General features: G+C 39.1%; 1 protein-coding gene and 1 long non-coding RNA gene across 3 annotated transcripts; one reads left to right on the plus strand and one right to left on the minus strand.

Annotated features, from left to right (window-relative positions):
* Window positions 1–187: 187 nt before the first annotated feature.
* On the plus strand, window positions 188–21,525 carry ASB14 (ankyrin repeat and SOCS box containing 14). 2 transcript variants are annotated; one of them, XM_060203072.1, is made up of 10 exons: window positions 188–264; window positions 1,031–1,174; window positions 4,050–4,103; window positions 4,525–4,658; window positions 4,784–4,942; window positions 9,881–10,126; window positions 13,808–13,979; window positions 15,184–15,727; window positions 18,012–18,165; window positions 20,319–21,525. In XM_060203072.1, the coding sequence occupies exons 2-10, from the start codon at window positions 1,056–1,058 to the stop codon at window positions 20,495–20,497; spliced, it is 1,761 nt and encodes a 586-aa protein (XP_060059055.1). In that variant the 5' UTR covers window positions 188–264; window positions 1,031–1,055; the 3' UTR covers window positions 20,498–21,525. The 2 variants fall into 2 exon arrangements, with proteins under 2 accessions (XP_060059055.1, XP_060059056.1); XM_060203073.1 differs by lacking the exon at window positions 20,319–21,525 and having other exon boundaries at window positions 17,141–18,159.
* On the minus strand, window positions 17,115–20,329 carry LOC132541881 (uncharacterized). Its single transcript, XR_009552981.1, has 2 exons — window positions 19,992–20,329; window positions 17,115–18,262 (listed from the first exon to the last, which is right to left on the minus strand). It is a non-coding gene; the product is annotated as an uncharacterized LOC132541881 (long non-coding RNA).
* Window positions 21,526–23,264: the final 1,739 nt, after the last annotated feature.

Here is a 23,264-nt window from a genome sequence, read left to right on the forward strand (position 1 = left end):
TTCAAATTTAATGAAGTGAATGAATATAGCAGTGATAGCAATGAAGAAAGGAGATTATGTTTCCAACAGAACTAAACCATGTTGTGCAGAAAAAAAAAAAAAAGGTGAATGTGCCAGACCTGTCTTATGATCAAGTATTTATAGTAAAGCTATTAATGGAATGGTCACTACAGGCAAGTAGAGATCCTAAATATAAATGCAGTCCTGATGTTCTAATCTCTAATAGAGAAAACTCCACTGCTCGTCTAAAGGATATAACAAAAGGTAAAAAGTCTTTATTATGTGATCAAACCTATTCAATGCTAAAAACTGAAATGTTCTTTAAAGCCTATTAAAACACATTGGCTTTACTACCACTGTTCCTGATATGTATTGTACAATATTCCTATAGCTTGCTTATTTTTAAATTTACTAACTAAAACTTAATTTCATCACAATACTGTGTATAAAAAAGAAGTTACTTTAGGTAAGTACTATATTCTCCGAGGAAAAACTCCTAATCCCAGACAATATGATAAGTATTTCCATAATTACAATGACACTGACAAAATTTATATGAAAGATATTTTTTTCATTAACTTATCTTTCAAGAAATATTTATTCATGGGAACCTCTCATTTATATTGAATCTATTGCAGTTCAGAAGACTGTTTTAAGTTTATTGGGGGGAATCAATACAATATTTTGTTTTCTTTCTAAAGTTGGATTTTCATTTATCCTATCAATGTAATAGGTTTCTGAAATTTGTTTGTAATTTTAAGTTGAAGACCATCTGGTTTTATTTGTTTATTTATTTATTTTATTGGATAGAGACAGAGAGTTTGAGAGGGGAGGTGGAGACAGAAAGGGAGAGAGACAGAGAGACACCTGCAGTACTGCTTCATCACTCATAAAGCTTTCCCCCTACAGGAGGGGACCAGGGGCTTGAACCCAGGTCCTTGCACACTATAATGTGTGTGCTTAACCATATGCACCACCTCCTGGCCCTACCATCTGTTCTCATAAGTGGAAAATATTTTATTTCATTCAGATTTTGAAGTAAATCTGCGTTTTACATGGATAAATACACTGGTGATGAAGACATAGATGATGACTTTGATATTCAACTCGTTATTCAACAGAGTTTACAGGATATTCACAAGCTGGAGACTACACAGCAAGCACTTGATGAGAGGTAATCAGTTTTTTTGTTTGTTGTTGTTATTGTTGTAAAAGCAGTCAATAGTGACACTTTACATTATCACAACTCTAATAATGTGACAAGAATGGGAGGGTCAGACTCTAAGGAGGTGTCTTTAAATATCTAGGAGATATTATGCCTGTCCAGAAAGAAATGGTTTGGAAATAATTTAGATCTTAAGCTGTAAAGAAAATAGTTGAGGGTGATTAGCAGCAAATCTGAATGAGAAAATGCAGACTGGAGATCAGGAAGGAAAAATACATGAGAGACAGCAAACTAACTTACTTGGATATTGTACTGCTTTGTCATGTGAATGACACAAGTTTGAGCTTGATCCCCACCATACTGAATGCAGCTTTGGTCCTCTAGAGACCCTCTCCCTTTCCCTTTTCCTCTCTCCCCCTACTCTTTTCCCTCTCTCCTTCTCCCTCTCCCCTTCTCCCCCTCTCCCTCCCTCCTTTGTATTTATCTAAAAGAAGAAAAAGAAGGGGGCCAAGCGGTAGTACAGAGGATTAACCGCACATGGCACAAAGTGCAAGGAATGGCAAAAGGATCCCAGTTTGAGCCCCCAGCTCCCCACCTTCACAGGCAGTGAAGCAGGTCTGCAGGTGTCTTTCTTCCCCTCTCTGTCTTCTCCTCCTCTCTTGATTTCTCTCTGTCCTATACAAGAGCAATGGCAACAACGGCAACAAAATGGGGAAAATGTGCAGGGGTAAATAGCATAATGGTTATGCAAAAAGGCTCTCATGCCTGAGGCTCCAAAGTCCCAGGTTCAGTCGCCTGCACCACCATAAGCCAGAGCTGAGCAGTACTGGTTAAAAAAAAAAAAGATATGTGGCATGAAGTACAAGGACAGGCATAAAGGTCCCAGTACGAGCCGCCAGCTCCCCACTTGCAGAGAGGTCACTTCACAGGCTGTGAAGCAGGTCTGCAGGTGTCTATCTTTCTCTTCCCCTCTCTGTCTTCCCCTTCTCTCTCCATTTCTCTCTGTCCTATTTAACAATGACGACATCAATAACAACAACAATAATAATAACAACAATAAAAACAAGGACAACAAAAGTGAAAATAAATATTTAAAAAATTTTAAAAAAGAAAAGAAAAATAAAAATGGAAAAAACGATCTCCAGGAGCAGTGGATTCATAGTGTAGGCACTGAGCCCCAGCGATACCCTGGAGGCAGAAAAGGAAGGAAGGAAGGAAGGAAGGAAAGGAAGGAAAGGAAAAGAAATGAAGAACTAGAGGACTATGATATGTCCCATCTTTAGGAAGCTAAGGAAGTGCATACTTGTAACTCAGGCACTTAGACAGTTATTTTCAATCTTAGTGGAGTTAGTGGTTGCGGTTCATTCTACTACTCAAATTATAAGGAAAAATGCAAATTTATACTCAGGAGAATCTACTTCCTTCTGATGGGTATGGAATCTGAATTCTGTTATCATTGCTGAAAAAGGACACCAGAGGGCCTTCAGTGATATCAGGGAATCATCCTAAATCTGGACTTTCTGCAGCTGTAAACAGCTCTTCAGATACTCTCTGGCTAGTTAGCAACTTCACCCTTTCACCCCAGCAGTTACTATTGTTTTTCTAAAGTGCAGAAACCTAACTTATTTGGGTCAGTAACCTTCATTTGCTCATTGGTGGCATGACTGGATAAATATATTTTAACCCTAAGAGATTCTGTAGTTTGCCAGTGTTGAGATGATGAGTAAGAAGCCCATGAGCCCACCACTGTGTGCTACACTGTCTTAAGCATTTCAAATTATTAACTCATTTAAATTCTCATTTTCTTTTTTTAATATTTATTTATTCCTTTTTTTTTTGCCCTTGTTGTTTTATTGTTGTAGTTATTACTGTTCTTATTGTTGTCATCATTGTCATCATTGTTGGATAGGACAGAGAGAAATGGAGAGAGGAGGGGAAGATAGAGAGGAGGAGAGAAAGACACCTGCAGATCTGCTTCACCGCTTGTGAAGCAACGCCCCTGCAGGTGGGGAGCCAAGGGCTCAAACCAGGATCCTTACGGTCCTTTGCGCCATGTGCGCTTAACCGGCTGTGCTACCGTCCAACTCCTAAAATTCTCATTTTCATTACCTCTCTCTGCTGTGGGTACTATCATTATCCCTATTTAGAAATGGGGAGACTGAGAAATTATATGACTAACTCAATATCATAGGGCTAGTAGACTGGCAGTCTGGCTCAAAAGAAGCTAACAGCTTAGGGAAGACAGACATGGGAGAGGAGTTTCCCTAGATTTAAGAACTATCTCTTGTAAGCCTCACTCATTTCCTCATACAAAAATTATCCTTGGCTGACTACTATTGCCTATACCTCTTCCTTTTTAAAAATATCAAATGCCAAAGCACAAGGACCGCCAGAAGGATCCCGGTTCAAGCCCCTGACTCCCCACCTGCAGGGGAGTCGCTTCATAGGCGGTGAAAGCAAGTATGCAAGTGTCTATCTTTTTCTCCCCCTCTCTGTCTTCCCCTCCTCTCTCCATTTCTCTCTGCCCTATCCAACAACAACAACATCAGTAACAACAATAACTACAACAATAAAACAACAAGGGCAACAAAAGGGAATAAATAAATAAATAAATAAAATTTTAAAATCAAGTGCTTCCACATTCTGCACGCCATAATGACCCTGGGTCCATACTCCCATGGGGTTAAAGAACAGGAAAGCTATCAGGGGAGGGGAATGGGATACAGAGCTTTGGTGGTGGGAATTGTACCCCTCTTATCCTATGGTCTTATCAGTGTTTCCATTTTATAAATAAACAAATTAATAAAAAAAAGTATCAATTGCTGTAGAGTTTTCCTCTGCTTTGGAATTATGTATTTATTCATTCATCTATTTCCCTATGCAGCCCCCTTTCCTTTTTGAGTGTTGACTGCAAGAAGATAGTGGAAACAATAGAGACAGTTAAGTACTCTTCCTATTCTGTCCTCTTCAATTTATGGTAAGATATGATAGTGACAATAACAATGACCACTTTTCTCTCTACAAGTTCAGCAAATACTGAACATTGGGTGGTGATGAGGGTGGTTTCCACAGCTAATTGTCAGGGGGGTGGAAGCCTTTCTGGGAGAAAAATATTTTAGCACTGTTTAGTGACGAGATCCTGGACTCCTTCATGGGCTGATCTTTTTTCCTGTGTGACAATGGGTCTCCACAGCCCAGGGTGACACTGCTTTTTTGTTGTTGCCTTTTAAATGTGGCTTTTCTAAAAGATGATGATAGTATTTTGTTGTCTTGAATACATTAACCTTGGTGATGGGGTTCAGAATTAATATGGCCAGCCTTGTATGTATGCAAAATCTGTTCTTATTTAACTTATTAATAGGTAAGGAAGATGCCTTATCACAATTGTCCAAGAACCAGTCTGCCTTTGATGAAGCAGATAGGCTAGGCTGGCTTCCTTTGCATAAGGCTGCAGTACAGTTAAATAAGAACATTTTGGAAATAACTCTAAAAGGTGAGTTTTATGACTTTGCTTGATGTTTCTGAGGAAATTTACTTCTATATCTTCACCTGTGTTATTCAGTGTTTTTCTTTCTTTCTTCTTTTATTTTTTTCTTTTGGTTGGTTGCTGTTTTCCAGCTTCAAAACCCAGTGCATGGGATCAGACCACTCACAATGGTGAAACACCACTTTTTTTGGCTGTAAGCAACTGTCTATTAGAAAATGCCAGTTTTCTTCTTCTCAATGGTTGCAATCCAAATGCCAAGAATTTGGAAGGTGATTCTCCTCTTCTTACAGGTAAATAGACATTTTATCTCTGGAGAAGAAGAATCTGATTCTGAGTCTCCTCCCTGCCCACAGCTTTGTGGTACTGTCACTCTGGCCCCTACTGACCAGTCACGGGTGGCTGATTCTCAAAAGCTTTCTGTAGGCTGGTCTGTGATGCCAAATCTCAGCCTGTTAAGCAGCAGCTCAGTTTTCATGGTGTCTTAATTAAACCAGTTGATTTTGGTGTAAGAAATTTAAGAATGGAGCAAAGGAGGAAGAAACAGCCTGTGGTTGGGTAAAGCTAGTAGGATGAATATGATTGATTTTTGCTCCCATTTGAGTTTTCATTAGAAGCATAATAGTATTATAAAGGAGTGAGATACAAAAGAGTGGGAAGAACTGGAGAAAAGACAATGATATGATTTTTAATGCCTGAAGAGCAGATGTGGTAAAGAACAAGAAGTCAAATCTTAAGTTGGCAACAGGAAAATGGTTAATTAGCATAATTATCAAAATGCTTGGAAATTTTTACTAAATGTCACTTCATGATGCATTGATGAAATACAAGCAGCTAATATAGAAGAAATTGTTGAAAACTACTAAGAAACTTGCAGTTGGATCCCTAGATCACTTCTTCCACTTGGCCCTGCTGAATTCTTCCCAACCGAATAGAATTCTGTAGATTTCACCTGCAGAGGAAAGCTTCACAAGTAGTGAAGCAGGTCTTCGGGTATCTGTCTTTGTCTCCCACTCTCTGTCTTCCCCTCCCATGTCAAATTCTCTCTGTCCTACCCAACAACTACAGCAGCAGCAACAACAACAGCAACGAGGAAAAGAAGATGGCTGCCAGGAGCAGTGGATTTGTAGTGCAGGCACTGAGCCCCAGCAATAACTATAGAGGCAAGAAAAGAAGAGGAGAAGAGAGGAGAGGAGTGCTGCAACTGGTTATAGTGCACACATTACAGTACACAGGACCCCAGGTTCAAACCCCTTGTCCCCACCTGCAGGAGGACAGCTTCATGAGTGGTGGAGCAGTCTCTCTTCTATCCTTCTCAATTTCTCTCTGTTTCTGGCCAAAAATAAATAAATACATATATTTTTTAAAAAGCAGAACTTTAGCCCCCCCCAAGAAAAGACTTCTATGGAGAATTTCATCATCCTAAGAACTAAAGATAGTAAAACTAGGGGTTCCTCAACAGATGGCCCAGGCATATCAACTTGTTAGACTATCCTATCATTTTTTTTCCTTCAGGGTTATCACTGGGGCTCAGTGCCTGCACTATGAATTCACTGCTTTTGGAGGCCATTTTCCCCACTTTGTTGTTCTTATTGTTATTATTGCCATGCTGTTGTTGGATAGGACAGAGAAAATCAAGAGAAGAGGGTAAGACAGAGAGGGGGGAGAAAGATAAATACCTGCAGACCTGCTTTACCATTTGTGGGGCAACCCCCCTGCAGGTAGGGAGCAGTGGGCTCAAACTAGGATTCTTACACTGGTCCTTGCGCCTTGCACTTCAGCCATGAGCCCTTAATCCACTTCGCTACTGTTGTCCCCCTCCCCCCCTTCCTATCATCTCTTTAGTTCTGTTAATTAAGAGCAGATAATCAAGGAATACCAGAGGAAAGTCTACAACAAACAGAGATAAGCAACTTGGAAGATAAAGATTACTCAATAAAAATAAATATAGGATGGAAATTATGATTAGTTCCCTTAGAGAAATTAAACAAAATGCAGGCACTACAAGAAAGTCAAGGAACAGAACAAAGCAAAAACACTACTGAAAATTAAAATATGGCCAGGTAATGGTACACCAGGTAGAGGCACATATTACCATGTACAAGGTGCCAAGGTACCAAGGGACTCAGTTCAACTTTCCCATCCCCTTCTGCAAGGTGGAAGTTTCACTAGTGTTGAAGCCATGATGCAGGCATCTCTGTATCTCTGTCTCTGTCTCCCTATTCCTTCTCAATTTCTCTCTGTCTTTATAAAAAACTGAAAGGGGGGCAGGCGGTAGTGCACTGGGTTAAGTGCACATAGTGTGAAGTGCAAGGACAAGCACAAGGACCAGCACAAGGATCCTGGTTGAAGCCCTTGGCTCCCCACCTATGGCGTGGGGGTGGGGGACGTCGGTTCTCAAGCAGTGAAGCAGGCCTGCAGGTGTCTGTCTTTCTCTCTCCCTCTCTACCTTCCCCTACTTTCTCAATTTCTCTCTGTCCTATCCAACAACAACAAAAATGGGGGAAAAAAAAAAGGTGCCAGGAGCAGTGGCTTCCTAGTGCAGGCACCGAGCCCCAGCGGTAACCCTGGAGGAAAAAAAAAATAACTGAAAGAGGAAAAATTAAAAATCTAATCACAGAAATAAATTCAAAACATATATGAGATAGAAGTATAGGAGAAGAGAAGTTTAGAAGATAAAGTTAAGACAAAAAGACATGAGAACTGAAGCGATATCATAATGTATATGCAGAAAGACATTCATATCTGAGGCACCAAAGTTTCCAGGTTCAATCCCCAGCAACACCACTATGGAATAGAGGGAAATGAAGTTAGAAGGATGATCCTAGAGGATCAACATGTAGATAATAGGAATACTAGAAAAAGAACAGATAAGATGAAGGCAGTATATTATCCATTAAGTAAGTGTCATTAAAATTTAAAAAATGGGTTTCCAGAGAGCACACCACAGAGAGCTAGTTGAATGAATTTTTTCATGTATCATTTATTTTTATTTAATTTATTTTTTATTATTTATTTATACAAAGGAAACACTGACAAAACCATAGGATAAGAGGGGTACAACTCCACACAATTCCCACCACCAGAACTCTATATCCCATCCCCTCTCTTGATAGCTTTCCTATGCTTTAACCCTCTGGGAGTATGGATCCAAGGTCATTGTGGGATGCAGAAGGTCTGGCTTCTGTAGTTGCTTCCCTGCTGAACATGGGCATTGACAGGTTGATCCATACTTCCAGCCTGCCTCTCTCTTTCCCTAGTGGGGCGGGGTTCTGGGGAAGTGGGGCTCCAGAACACGTTGGTGAGGTCATCTGCCCAGGGAAGTCTGGTTGGCATCATGTAAGCATCTGGAACCTGGTGGCTGAAAAGACAGTTAACATATAAAGCCAAACAAGTTGTTGACTAATCATGAATCTAAAGGCTGGAATAGTACAGATGAAGAGTTGGGGGGGGGGTCTCTGTTCTGTAGATAGCTAGTAGGCATATTTTAGTTATATTCCAAAGGGCCTGTGGCTATACTAGTTTTGTTGTTGTTGTTATTGTTTTGCCCTGAGCCTGAAGTCTGATGTGCAGGTGGATCCAAGTTATTGTCTGGGGAGAAGATGTGGCTGGAAAAAGGACCAGAAAGCTGGATCAGGGAAGAGAGTAGCTCCTAAATATGGGAAAGGTGTATAAATATTGTTGTCTGTAAACTCCATCAATATGATGTGATCTGGGGCCCATATTCAGTTTAGGAACCTATGTGACCTCTGCATCCCTGTAGGTCTGAGCTCACATTCTGTGGTCATCAGTAGGAGCATTCCAAGCTGCCCCATTATCAGGACCCATCTTCTTCAGGTATAGCATAGAGTATGTTGTCCAGCCTCCCTTCGGAGGATGGAACATTCTCTACCATTGTTGATCCAAGTTGAGGGAAAGGTCCTGTGGGGGTCCACAAGGGGTCTGTTTTGTTGTTCCTGATAGAGATTACTGGTAGAACGGAGAGAGGGATTTATTCGAGGTCTAGGCCCATCATGTCTGTTTGGGAATCTCAGGACTCCCCGACTAGGGCCCCAGCTGATGGGGTGGCCTGAAAGTGACTAAAGAGTCATCGTTAAAGTATGCCAGTCTTTTACCATTCGAGCTGAATGAATTTTAAGCACACTTGACACTATAGTTCCAGTATCAGAACAATTTCTACCACACATTATATATGACTATGAACCAAATTCAACCTGTTTTAGGATCTCAAAGAACTAAAGATGCTCATCCAAAAGTGAATTATAGCATAAATACAAAAAAAAAGTCAGTTATTAGAGATGTTGGGCTAATGAAATGTGAATTTTAAAGTAATTTTCTTTGGGGGGAGAGGTGTCTGGGTTCACCTAGTATAGTGCTGTACCATGCAAAGGCCAAAGGCCCTGGGTTCAAATCACTTATGGGAGTACCATGCATGACACTCATGGGAGTCCATGGATGATGGAGCAGTATATGGTGTCTCTCCTTTCCTTTCCTTCTCATTCAGAGAAATGAGAAAATTGGGCCTGGGAGACTGCTTTTTGTGGTATTATGCATACAAGAAGTTCTAGGTTCACTTCCCAGGACTGCATTAAAAATGAATTCAAAAAATTCTATGGGCTCAGGAGGTAGCTCAGCAGCTAGACCACCATCTACACATGAGACCCTGGACTCATTGCTCATTTTCTCATTTAATGCAGTCCAGGCATTAAGTCCAGAAGATACCTGAATTCCCATATTTCTTGGGAAAATATAGATTAATAAAAATATTATTTGTTTATTGGCCATCTATACATCCAGCAGACAGTGGATAATTGGTCATAGCTTACAGAAAAGCAACTGACCTACTGATGTAAAATGCTCTTCTTAATATATGATACTTTTTCACTAGAACTTTGTGCTCACATGATTCCACCACTCCTGGTAGGCTCTTTTTTTTTTTTTCATATAGAGGGGGAGAGACAGAGTGGAGGAAGAGAGTGGGAGAGAGACAGCACCCCTTGGCATGGTGCTCCTACATGGTGTAAGGACATGAACCCAGGCCCTTGTGCATGGGTAAGTTTCTACTGAGTGAGCTATCTCCTGGACCCCATGATATATGACTCATTTTACAATCTGTTTCATAAACACAAAATACTGGCACATGGGTGTTGGAGGGAGGGGGCAGATACAAAAAATACTCTGGCCATAACCTCCCACTGAACATAATGCCTACCTCACTTCTCATTTCTCAGCTATTCTACATGACTCCTACGACATGGCTGCTTTGTTGCTCAGCTGTGGGGCAGATGTGAATCTTCAGTGTGCCAATGAGAGGACAGCTCTCCACGAAGCAGCCAAGCTGGGGAGGCAGGATATGGTGAAGCTTATGCTAGTGGCTGGGGCACAGCCTGACTTACAGAGTTCCTATGGATTCACTCCTCTTGCTCTTGCTGCCCAAAATGGACACACTGAAATCATGGAAATTTTACTGCAGAAAGGCAAGCATACCTATAAAAACCAGCACACTATCAATGTGGTGCATACCCCAAGTGTTCTCTTTTTGGAGAGCTTCAAAATAATTGGAGTTAGTGTTTCACTTAAGTCTAATATGTATGTTTGGTAATGCATTATGCTGATATTGGTTACTGAAAAGCCTAAAAAGTAGTTGAGTATCTTATTGTATATGAATAGTAACTTCCCTAAAATTACTATGTCCAATTTACTCTTAAAACTTAAATGTTCCAGGGGCAGTGGTACACTCAGTTGAGCACACATATTAACAGGGACATGGTTTCAAGCCTCTGGTCTCCACCAAAAAGGCTGCAGGCCTTCTCTCCATCTCTCTCCCCCTCTATTTCCATTTCTCTCTGTCCTATCTAATAAAAAAAGAAAGAAAACAAAAGGAAAAAATTGCTGCCAAGAGGGGTGGATTCTTAGTATGAGCCTCGGCGTTTATCCTGGTAGCAATTTAAAAAAAAAATTAGGGGCCAGGTGATTGCACACCTGGTTGGGCACACATGCTACAATGCATAAGGACCTAGGTTGGAGCCCCCAGTCCTCACCTGCAGGAGGAAAGCTTTGCATATGGTGAAGCAGTGCTACAGGTGTCTCTTTCTCTCTCTGTTTTCCCCTTTCCTCTCAATTTCTAGCTGTCTCATCCAATAAATAAATGAAGATAATATTTTTTTTAAAAAGTTAATAGGACAGGGGTAGATAGCATAATGGTTATGCAAAGAAACTCACACCTGAGAATCCAAAGTCCCAGGTTCAATCCCCCACACCACATCTCTGGAAAAAAAAAAAATCAATCTTCCTAACCAATGTTAAAGATGATTGTTTGCTCTATTTGTTAGTAAGGTAGGAGTGTATGTGTGTGTGTGTGTGTGTGTGTGTGTGTGTGTGTACGTGTGTGTGTGTGTGTACGTGTGTGTGTGTGTGTGTGTATCCCCTGCTCTAGATTCAAAAGATCCTGAAACATCCTTCATATGTTGTCTTTGATTAAATTAAGTCAAAAGACAGTCCACTCTTAGGGAATTCTTCTTGATTCCTTCTGTTGGTCCTAGATCTCCCCTCTCATAATGGTCAAAATTCTGAGAGAAAGGGAAGGCATCTTTATTTATTAAATATTTTCTAAGCACCAGACATTCAGTTGCCTATGTTACCTCATTGTAGTCGTCTAAAAAAAAGACTTGAAATAGGCATGGTCCTGACTTTGCACTTAAGGAAAGTGAAGATTGGAGGTAGTACCAGGTGCAGGACTTCCCTTCAAACCGGCCCTTCTCTGCCACCAGTGTTGTTGTGGCCAGTTTAGATCCTGGTTTAACTGGCAGAGACCTTAGCTCAGAGAACTTTGGCATTTATTGCCTTTGAGGAGACACCCACTAATGATATAGTCAGAACAAACAGTGTAGTATCTTTTTTTTTTTTGCCAAGTAATCAAATATTTACCAAAATTTAATAAGGAATTTTATTCTCTACTATCCTTTATTCAGATTGTATTCAGAAGCCTACCATCTTTCTCTCTTCTCCCTGTCTCCTTCCTGCCTTCCATCCTTCATAACAAGATATTATCTTAATCTCAGATATTTCAAGCTGCAGAGATTCCGTGTTTCAAAAACAGCTTTGTGCTTTTGAAACTTAGCTAAATGTCTCTTATTATATATGGAAGGCTAGTTTCCAACTAATACCTCTAAGATATTTTAAGAGGTTTAAATTTAGCCTTGCCAGTGATGTCTAAAGTCATTCACTGGAATAATGCTGGATGCTTCATTTCTGAGGGAAAAGAAACCTCTGGTGTAGACTACTGGCAGAAAAAAAAAAAAAAAAGAAAAGAAAAAGAAGAGACAGTGGACTTTAAGCCCTTACGCTTCAAACAAAATTATATTAATTGGCCTCATAGAGCATTTCCCTTAGGTTACTCATTTACAAAGTGATTTGTACTAAGTGATATAGTAAAAGGCAGAGCCAAGATTTGAACCCATATATGTTTGATTCCAAATCACATTAAATTATTTATTTATTTCCTTTTGTTTTTCTTGTTGTTTTGTTGTTATTGATGTCATTGTTGGGGGCTCGAGCCAGGATCCTCCACCTGCACTTAACCTGCTATACTGCCGCCCGACTCCCCAAATGACATTAATTTAACACCTTTCATTGCAGGAGTGGCAACATGGCATCACAGAATTGAGCTCTGGGTTTGGCCATCTGCACACTAAACCTGATTACCTTGATAATTAATTATGCACCTCTGGTAGAGTCACAACCTCAAGGAGCTTCAGTTTCTTTGTCTTTAAAATGAAGATGTTAGCAGCTACTTCTTAGAGTTGTAAAGTTTAGGAACTATTATGTACATAAAGGAAACAACTATACATGTAGTCAGAACTCATTATTTGAAGGCTTGTTAGACATTTCTTTTCTGCCGCCATAGTTGTAGCTGGGGCTCAGTGCCTGCACAACTCCATTGCTCCAAGCAGGTCTCTCTCTAGCTCTATCTCTCTCTTCTTTATCTTGATAGAGAGGCAGAGAGGTTGAGAGAGAAGGGAGAGGCACCTGCAAGCACTGTTCCACTGCTTGTGGCACTTTCCCTATGTAGCTGAGGACCCAGGGCTTGAACCCAGCCCATTGCATATAGTAACCTGGCCCTGCTAGATATTTCTTAATGCATTTTAGGAGTCGGGTTCATGGGTAACTACCAAACTGATGACTGTGTGTTTTGTATTAAATTAAAATCATGACTTTTTTTATATGAACTGTGACTGCAACTAGAATGTCCTCCTTTCATCTATTTAAATGCTACTGCTTAGAAGTCTATTTTACCTGAAAATATCACAATAGACCCCAGACTCCTTTCTCCTTCTAGTTCACTTTACAACCTCCACCCTGAGATTTTCTAGAGGACATTATCCCTATTCCTGTATCCCTTTTGCCTATACCTGTATAAATTCAACCAGAAGCAATTACAGTGTTCCTTACTATGACCCCCAAGAACAAGTTAAAAAACAGCAAATGCCCTTTTCCACCAATTATCATTAGAATATCTGGGGATAGAGTTCAGTAGGGTTGTTAATACAATTCTTTGTTATGAGTTAAGTGCCCATTATTAGAATGATTTGGAAGTAAAACTACTATGCATGAAACTATTTCTCCTAGAATTTCTAAGATAAAACTTAAAAAATACTCTAACAGCCAGCCTACTTACAACTCAAAAACTGATCACATTATTCTTTTTCTTTCTCAACTAGATAATAAAATGCTTGAGAGTTGAGATTAGATGGTGCCATACCTAGCTGAATGTACAAGGACCTGGGTTCAAGCCCCCAGCCCCCACCTTCGGGGGTGGGGGAAAGCTTCACAAGTGAAGAACAATGTTGCAAGTGTATCTCTATGATTTCCCTTTGTCCTATCAAATAAAAATAAAGGGAAAAAAAGGTCACTGGGAGCAGTGGAGTCATAGTGCAGGGACCAAGCCCCATTGATAACCTCAATGGCAAAAAAAAAAAAAAGAAGAAGAAGAAAAAGAAAAAGTGTTTGAGAGCTGAAGGTAGCATTTTATTTCTAACTTGGTTCTTTGTTGACATGGCTGCTCAACAGTTGCTCTTTGCTAGTACTGATAAAGCTTCAGGAATGCTTAAGCAATACTGTGGAAGAGACTTTGTATACTGAAGCTCTTTATCCTCCAGGAGCCAATGCTCTTTGTCAGGCCTCTGATTCTTCGTCCATCTTACTTGAAGCTGCTCAAGGAGGAAATCCAGACTCTGTGACTCTCCTGCTGGAGTATGGAGCTGATGCCAACATCCCCAAGAATTCAGGCCACCTGCCCATTCATGTGGCAGCTGACAGAGGCCACTTGTTGTAAGTTTAATCACATTGCTCCAAGTAATAAAAATAGTAATAACTACTCTTTTGGGGAGTGGCTTCTGAGAACTTTGTATTCATTTCTGATGCTACACTTAAATTTCTCTTCCAGCTAGAAAGTAATGAAGTTAGGCATTCTCTTTAGCCACTGAGGAGACATAGAACTATTTTAATTCTCAGGTCTTTAATCAATTTGGAAGACTTCAAGCCTCAGCTTACTGTTGAAGTTAATTCTGAGGGCTAATTCCAGATGTTAAGACTTAGAAAATGGTGTCATTTAATCTTACCTGCTACCTGAGCTTTTATTTTTTTAAAGGAATTATTTTATTTATTAAGAAAGAGGATTAAAGAAAGGCTAGAGGAGCACTATGGTATGCAGTGCTAGGGGTCAAACTTTGGACTTACTGCTTGTAAGTCTAGAGCTCTACCATTCTGCCTCCTTCCAGGTTGCCTGGGTTTTGTTTTGTTTTTTAATTGCAGTGACATTAGTTTATAAGGTTACATATTTTAGGGGTACAGTATCTTTCTCCCCTAATTTCAGTATCACTTTATTGAACAAATGTTGATTTAAAGAATTGTTTCCTTCACAGGGGTCTCCTTTCACATTTTCCCGAAACACATGTCAGTACACATAACCCTCCAACTAGCCTTCCTCCTCCTTCTCCATAGGGAACAAGTCTTTCAGCACCCCTTTACAGCCCTCCTTTTCCCATTCTGAGTCCCCAGACCTGCTGTCATACACTACAATCCATTGTGGTTTCACTTTGCTTTATCCCCTGCTTTGTTTCCTAGGTCCCACCTATGAGTAAGATTATCAGGTATTTAATTTCACTATGCCATGCCCGCCACCAAAGAACCAATATCCCTCTGCCAAAGTCTGCCAGACCTACTTCATTGTGGAATTAGGCTTTTTCTTTCAGCTGAGGAATGAAAGTACTTCTTGATACTAACACCATCCAGTGTTAGTATAGAGCCATCCCAGACCAGTTAATTTTGTACCTGTTTTTATTTTTATTTGTTATAAATAGTATATTACAAGGTTGTAAGATTACAATGTATAGTTAATTCCATATCATACCCACCACCAAAGTTGTGTCCCCACCCTCCCAGAGATAACCACCATAGTTATCACAAGTCTTAGAGTTTGCTTGCTTCTATTTTGAACAAACTATTTTTAAATGCACTTGAAATTATTTCTCAGAGCTCTAAAGATTTTGATTCCGGTTACGGATTCTGCTGCCATTAAGCGGAGTGGCATCAGCCCAGTTCACTGCGCAGCCGCAGGAGCACACTCTGAATGCCTACAGCTTCTCATACAGGCTGGATTCGATGTCAATTTCATGCTAGACCAGAGAATCCGCAAGTACTACGATGACCATAGAAAATCAGCTTTGTATTTTGCTGTATCAAATGGTGACCTCTCTTCAGTTAAGCTGCTCCTGACTGCTGGGGCTCTACCTAATCAAGATCCAGTTAACTGTCTCCAGATAGCCCTAAGGATGGGCAACTATGAGTTGATCAATCTGCTGCTCCGGCATGGGGCTAATGTCAACTACTTCTGCAAAGTCAACACTTTACATTTCCCATCAGCATTGCAATACACGCTGAAAGATGAGGTCATGCTCAGGATGTTGTTGAATTATGGGTATGACGCAGAGCGATGCTTTGACTGTCCTCATGGAGACAAAGTTCACCCTTCCTATACTTCTGAAGGCTGGACACCTACAGTTATTAAAGATACTATGGTAAGTCCACAGTATCAGCTGTCTCACCAATATTAATCATTACTGACCTTAACTACAATAGATAAGTAGGGCTGGGAAGATAGCAAAGTAGTTATGCTAAGGAAAAAAAAAAAAAAAAAAAAAAAAAACCTCATCCCTTCTGTCCAGAAGCTAATAGTTAGAAAGGTTTTAATATGGTAAATGTATGACAAAATTAACTCAAGTAGAAAAGTGTTAACGGCCCAGAAGCAGTTTAAGAGAAAGTGATTTAACTCTACCTAGGAAGTGTTACAAATGAAGCAACATCTCAGCAAGGCTTTAAATATGGCATGTCATCTTATAAATCAGTGGTACTTTCTCTCATTTATTTTAACCATAGCACTGCTCAGCTCTGGCTTATGGTGATGCAGGGAACTGAACCTGGGACTTGGAGCCTCAGACATGGGAATCTCTTTGCATAACCGTTATGCTATTTTTTCTTTAAATAAGTGAATTATCTAAATAAAATGCTTCTGGATTCCCAAAACCTGTACTCCAGGATCTTATCCTCTTTCTTTTAACTCTTAACATTTCATTATTTTTCTTTGTTCAACTTACTGATTAAAAAAAAAAAAGAATTACAATTCCTTTCCTTTTTTTTTTTCTTTTCTTTTTTACCATAGCACTGCTCAGCTCTGGCTTATGGTGGTGCAAGGATTGAAACTGGGGCCTTAGAGCCTTAGGCATGAGATTCTGTTTGCATAACCATTATGCTGTCTCCCATACTTGACCAATGCCTCCTTAGAACATTTTTCTTTGTTTTCATCATAGTAGTCTCCTAGATAGAAACATGGTTTTGTCCTGACTTTTCAAATAGCTGCCACCTTTGAGGCCTCATTTTTTAAGTGTCACTTCCTCAAAGGAGGCCCTCCCTTGCCCACCTCATCAAAGGTAGCTCTCTTGCCTAATTATTCCCTTATGCCATTCACTTCTTGTTTATCAGTTTATAAATGTCTAGCACACAATAGATACACTATAAATACTGGAGTCCAAAAAAAAAAAGAAAAAATACATTTGAGTCCGTATTTCTAGCATCTGAAAACAGAAATGAAATGGTGGGATCTCTGAATGAATTCTGAAAAATTGAAAAAGAGCATATTATTATAATGTATGTTTTATTATTTTTAGTTTAGGGTTAATGTAAGACATGGAATCTAGTCATAATTTATCTTGCATTATTTCCTGACTCTTCATATAGTACCACTTGACTTTTTACATAGGAATTTAATGTAAGTTAGCAGTGTTATTATTTAAGATGTCTTACTCCCTTCTCATCTCATTGGCTAGAACTTAGTGAGGTGGCCACATTTAGATGTGGTTATGTAATGCTATTTTCACAGACACAGTTACGCAGTATTATGTACCAATCTCTTTCACGCCTTTATTACTTTTTAGATAGTCCTGAAGACACAACAAATATTTTTCCAAATGGATAAAGAATATTTTCTGTTCAACATTTTAGTTTATATGTAAGGAATTTGAAAACATTTGCTTCCTGACTCAGTTTAGTGCTTTTCTGATTACTATGCTAAATCACTCTACTTAATTCTTTATTAACTTTTTAAAATGATTTTATTAAGTTTATTATAAGATTGTGCTATATAGTTCCACACCACACCCACCACTAAAGTTCTGTATCCTCACCATCCCACATCCCAAAGATAACCACCATAGTTCTCCTGTCTTACAGTTTGCTTGCTTCTGTTTTGTTTGGATTTTTTTGGGCAAGTTCATGTAAATCAGGTCTCTAAATTCCACATGAGTGAAATCATCTGGTAGTTGTCTTTCATCTTTACTTATTTCACTAAGCATAATCACCTCCAGTTCTATCCATTTTGTCCCAAAGGACACAGTATCTTTTTTATTGCAGAATAGTATTCCATGGAATATATCCCATAACTTCTTTATCCAGTCATCTGTTGATGAGCATTTAGGCTGCTTCCACTCTTTGGCTTATGTGAATAACACAGCTATGAACATTAGGCATCCCTTCTAATTAGTGATTGAGTATCCACTAGAGACATGCCTAAAAGTGGTATTGCTAGGAAATAACGTAATTCCATTTTTATTTAAAAACTGTCCAGTCTTCCAAAGGGACTGTACTAGTTTGCATTTCCACCAGCAACGTAGCAGAGTTCCCTATTTCTCTACAACCTCTCCAACACCATTTCCTGATTTGTTGATGTAAGCCATTCTCTCAGGTGTGAAATTGTATTTCAGTGTAGTTTTAATTTGTATTTACTCTTATAGTTATTTTATTCCTCAGTTCTGTGAAGTGATAACATTGTCGTGGTTACAACATCTCTCTGGAAAAGTCGTCCGAGTGATGCTTGATTACGTTGATCAAATTCAAATCTGTTCAAAGTTGAAAACTGTGCTTCAAACACAGGAGCTCTGGTCAGAAATTCATTTTATCTTGAGTGAGTACCTTTCTCTTAGAGAACTCTTATCAATAATACTAATTGTATTCTTATTTGCTTTGATGAATTATTTTTGTCTTCTGGTTGAAAACTTGACCTAGAGAAACCAAGAAAAAATACTATTCCTATCTAAGAATTTACTTATAAGCATTTCCCAAAAGATAAAATGTTAGTTGAATACTTACTATAAAGGTGGGTGGTGACTCAATGGCAAAGCACATGCCAGAGGGGAAGCTATGCCTCTCTAGAAAGGATCTTCACTGATTAGACCTTGTTTGAGTTTTCTCAAATACCCAGCTGGTGACCTCAGGAGGTGTTCTGAGAAAGGATACCATGAGAGCAAAGACAACTGGGGTAACTGGGGATATTGGGGGATTCACTTTGGATGAGCACAAAAACATGATGCTTACTAAATAAATATCTCTATATCCTGACACGGGAGGACAGGAAACAAGCAGGAAGATGTATTACAAGGAGCCACTGACTTCACACATGAATACTTAATATAGAACTTGGAATCTAGGCATATTTTATCTTGAATACAAGATACTGTATTTCTGACTCTTCATATAGTACCATTTGACTTTTTACATGGATATTTTATTTAAAAATATGTAAATTAAAGACAAAAGTCTGTAGAGCCAGCTGCGATATATGAATAGAAGAAATTTTTTTAATGCAATATCAGGGAATAAACCCAGGGCCTCAGGTATGCACACTACCACACTGAATGGCCTTCTACCAACATTTATTTATTTATTCATTTCATTTTTTATTTTTATTTATGTATTTATTTTTTTAATTATTTATATTTTATTTTTTATATTATTTTTTATTTATTTTCCCTTTTGTTGCCCTTGTTTAACATTTGTGGTTATTATTGTTGTTATTGATGCCATAGTTGTTGGATAGAACAGAGAGAAATGAAGATAGAGAGAGGGGGAGAGAAAGATAGACACCTGCAGACCTGCTTCACCGCTTGTGAAGCGACTCCCCTGCAGGTGGGGAGCCGGGGACTCAAACCAGGATCCTCACAGCGGTCCTTGCACTTAGCGTCATGTGTGCTTAACCTGCTGAGCCACCACCCGACTCCCATGTATTTATTTTTTAACCTTCAGTTATGGCTGGGGCTTGGTGCCAGCACTATGAATCCACTGCTCCTGGCAGCCATTTTTTTCCATTTTATTGGACAGTACAGAGAGAAATTTAGAGGAGGGGGAAATAAGAGGGAGAAAGACGCCTGCAGACCTGCTTCACTGCTAGTAAGTCACCCTCTGGCAGGTGGGGAACCAGTGGCTCAAATGGGGATCGTTGCACAGGTCCATGTGGTTTGTACTATGCGCTTAGCCAGTGTGTCACCTTCTAGCCCCCTCCATTTAGTTATTTCCCACTGTGGTTGGAGGGCAGATGCTAGGTACTGGTTAGTCTCTAGCCTCACATAAAATGGGAGGGGGGAGAGATAGAGAGACCATAAATGTTGAAGGGTGTTTGGTATCTCTCTTTAAAAAAAAAAAATTGGTAATACTTTTCTTCTGATCCTATGGAACTCTGTAGACACAGAAATTAAAAGTTATGAAAAAAACAGAAGAAAAGAAAAAAAGGGGAGTCTATCTTTCTCTCCTCCTCTCTGTCTTCCCCTCCTCTCTCCATTTCTCTCTGTCCTATCCAATAATGACAACAACAATAATAACTACAACAATAAAACAACAAGGGCAACAAAGGGAATAAATAAATAAAATAAATATTAAAAAAAAAAGAAAAGAAAAAAAGTCAAGACCTAAGAATGTAGAAACAATCAAATGACCCTTTAAACTAAAAGTTTTCACCTTAGCACCTAAGTCAAATCAAGAATTTCTTTTATTTCATGTCCCTCCCTGGGTAATTAGATCTTTGGTTTTCAGCCTGTTCCATTAGGCCAGATCCACAATTGATGCCAGTATTTCAACTCTAACTTGATTGTGAAACATATCTATAAGAAGGATTGCAATGAGAAGTGAAAAACTGTTTTCCTATTCATTTTTCCCTTTTGTAACAGCAAATGAAAAATTTAGTCATATAAGTATAAAATATATTTGCAAACTAAACTTTAAGATCACTGAAAATATAAAGTGATTATTTTTCTTTCTAAATGGTGACTGTTGTTCTTCTTTCAGCAAACCCTCGTTCTTTAAAACATTTGTGCCGACTAAAGATCCGGAAGTGTATGGGACGTTTACATTTGCGATGCCCTGTTTTCATTTCATTTCTTCCATTACCCAATCGTCTAAAAGCATATGTCCTTTACAAAGAATATGACCTTTATGAACAAGGCAATTTCACAGGCACTTTGTAATAAGATTATTCTGATTGAAGAGGTAATAATTCTATGGCTATATTTCCTAAAATTTGATTTAATATATATTATTCCTATTTCTCACTTTGTCTAAGAACTAAAATCCCAATGCAGTCTACATGTCCTTTTTAATATTGTTCTCAACAGTTTTTCAGTATATAGTTGGCTACCATTGTGAAAGGCAGTTTAAAAAATAATTAGGGCTCTCAATTCTATTCCATTGGCCAGTCTGTTTATGTTCTAGTACTATTCAGTAAGCCCCCCACACCTATGGGCATCTTATTTTTGACAAAGTGGCCCAAACTATTAAATAGAGAAAGGAGACTTTTTTCAACAAATGGTGTTGGGAAAATTGGGTTGAAACATGCATAAAAATGAAACTGAACCATTATATTTCACCACAAAGAAAAGTAAACTCCAAATGGATCAAGGACTTGGATGTTAGACCAAAAACTATCAAATACTTAGAGGAAAATATTAGCAGAACCCTTTTCCATCTAAATTTTATAGGCATCTTCAATTATATAAATCCAATTGCAAGGAAGACTGAAATAAACCAATGGGACCACATCAAATTTAAAAGCTCCTGCACAGCAAAAGAAACCACCACCCAGAGACTCCCTCCTTATATAATGGGAGAATGCCAAAAATTAATCCCAAATAGTAAAATTTCAATTAATTGAAAATGTATCAGCTCTAAGTCTGTAAAGACATTATGTTAAGTGTGTGAATGCACTTTTTTTTTTCACTAGTGTTATTGATGGGGCTCAGTGCCTACACAGCTTCACCATCATTTCTGGATGGCCTTTTTTTTTTCTTGATAAAGGATAAAAGATAGGGTGATAGAAAAAAATAAGGATGCCTGTAGCACTACTCTTCCATTCAGGAAGCTTCTTTTCCTACTTGAGGGCTTGAAACTGGGTTGTTATGTATGATAATGTATAGACTCTACTGGGTATTCTACCACCCAGCCTAGAATCCACATTTCTGCATGCTCAAAATAAATGCCTCTTCTGATTATTCAAAAAGTGTGTGTGTGTGTGTGTGTGTGTGTGTGTGTGTAGCCTAGACCTCTTATATGAGTGATTTCAGAGCTGTGGACCACTTATACTTGAGAAACAGAGAGGGAAAGACATCACAGCATCTGAGCTTCCTTCACTCCAACAATACCTCACAGAGGGCTGAAACCTGGGCCAGATGCATGGCAATGCAGGCATTGTCCTCAAGAGCTATCTCTCTGGTGAAAATTAGGATTCCTAACAGTAACCTATTTTATTTTATTTTTTGTTCATTTATTTATTAGCAGAGCACTGCTCAGCTCTGGCTTATGGTGGTGCAGGGAACTGAACCTGGGACTTTGGAGCCTCAGGCATGAGAGTCTCTTTGCATAATCATTATGCTAGCCACCACAGCCCAACAGTAACTCATCTTATAGAGAAACATATATATTATGAAAGTCTTAGTGATAACATCAGGGAAAAAAAATTCACCTCAATACCTCAATACATGATCTTAGCTATTCTTTTTTTTTTGCCTCCAGAGTTATTGCTGGGGCTTGGTGCCTGCACTACAAATCCACTGCTCCTGGAGGCCATTTTTTTCCCATTATTGTTATTGTTGCTGCTGCTGCTATTGTTGTTGCATAGGACAGAGAGAAACTGAGAGAGGAGGGGAAGACAGAGAGAAGAGAAAGACAGACACCTGCAGTCCTGCTTCATTTGTGAAGTGACCCCTTTGCAGGTGGGGAGTCAGGCTCGAACCAGGATCATACTATGTGTACTCAACCTGCTGTGCTACATTAGCTATTTTTTTAAAAAAATATTTATTTATTTATTTATTTATTGGATAGAGACAGCCAGAAATGGAGAAGAAGGGGGAGATAGAGAGGGAGAAAGAAACCTGCAGCCCTGTTTCACCACTTGTGAATCTTTCCCCTAGCAGGTAGGGACTGGCACATTAGCAATTTTATTTTTATTTTTATTTTATTTATTTATTCCCTTTTGTTGCCCTTGTTGTTTTATTGTTGTAGTTATTATTGTTGTTGTTGGATAGGACAGAGAGAAATGGAGAGAGGAGGGGAAGACAGAGGAGAGAAAGATAGACACCTGCAGACCTGCTTCACCGCCTGTGAAGCGACTCCCCTGCAGGTGGGGAGCCGGGGTTCGAACCGGGATCCTTATGCCAGTCCTTGTGCTTTGCGCCACCTGCGCTTAACCCGCTGCGCTACAGCCCGACTCCTGCATTAGCAATTCTTATGCAAAAACCCCAAGGCCAGCTTAGTGTCTGTTTACTTGTACAGTTAATACTAAGGTGTGAAGGGAAATTCAGTCAATTGAAATTGGGTTTTCAATCATTGAACAGTAAATACAATAACATTTATATATATAAATGTTATATATATATATATATATATATATATATATATAACATGTTATATATATATTTATATATAACTGCATAACATTTCCCAGTTTTCCATATAACAATACAACTGCCACTAGGTCCTCTGTCATCCTTTTTGGATCTGTATTCCCCCACCCCCACCCCAGAGTCTTTTACTTTGGTGCGATATGCGGGTTTTCAGTCATTAATGGGAAATGTATTCAATCTTTCCACAAAACCATGGCTATGGGTTACCATTTGCTGGTTAATGGGATCAAATGAAATAGAAATCAAGTGTTTTTTAAAGGATAATAATTATGATGTCTGTACTAAACTGCCAAATACATAGGAGAGAGAGTATTTATTATTTGTGAGAGAGATAGGC

The sequence above is a fragment of the Erinaceus europaeus genome, chromosome 12, assembly GCF_950295315.1.
Source record: "Erinaceus europaeus chromosome 12, mEriEur2.1, whole genome shotgun sequence".
NCBI lineage: Eukaryota > Metazoa > Chordata > Mammalia > Eulipotyphla > Erinaceidae > Erinaceus > Erinaceus europaeus.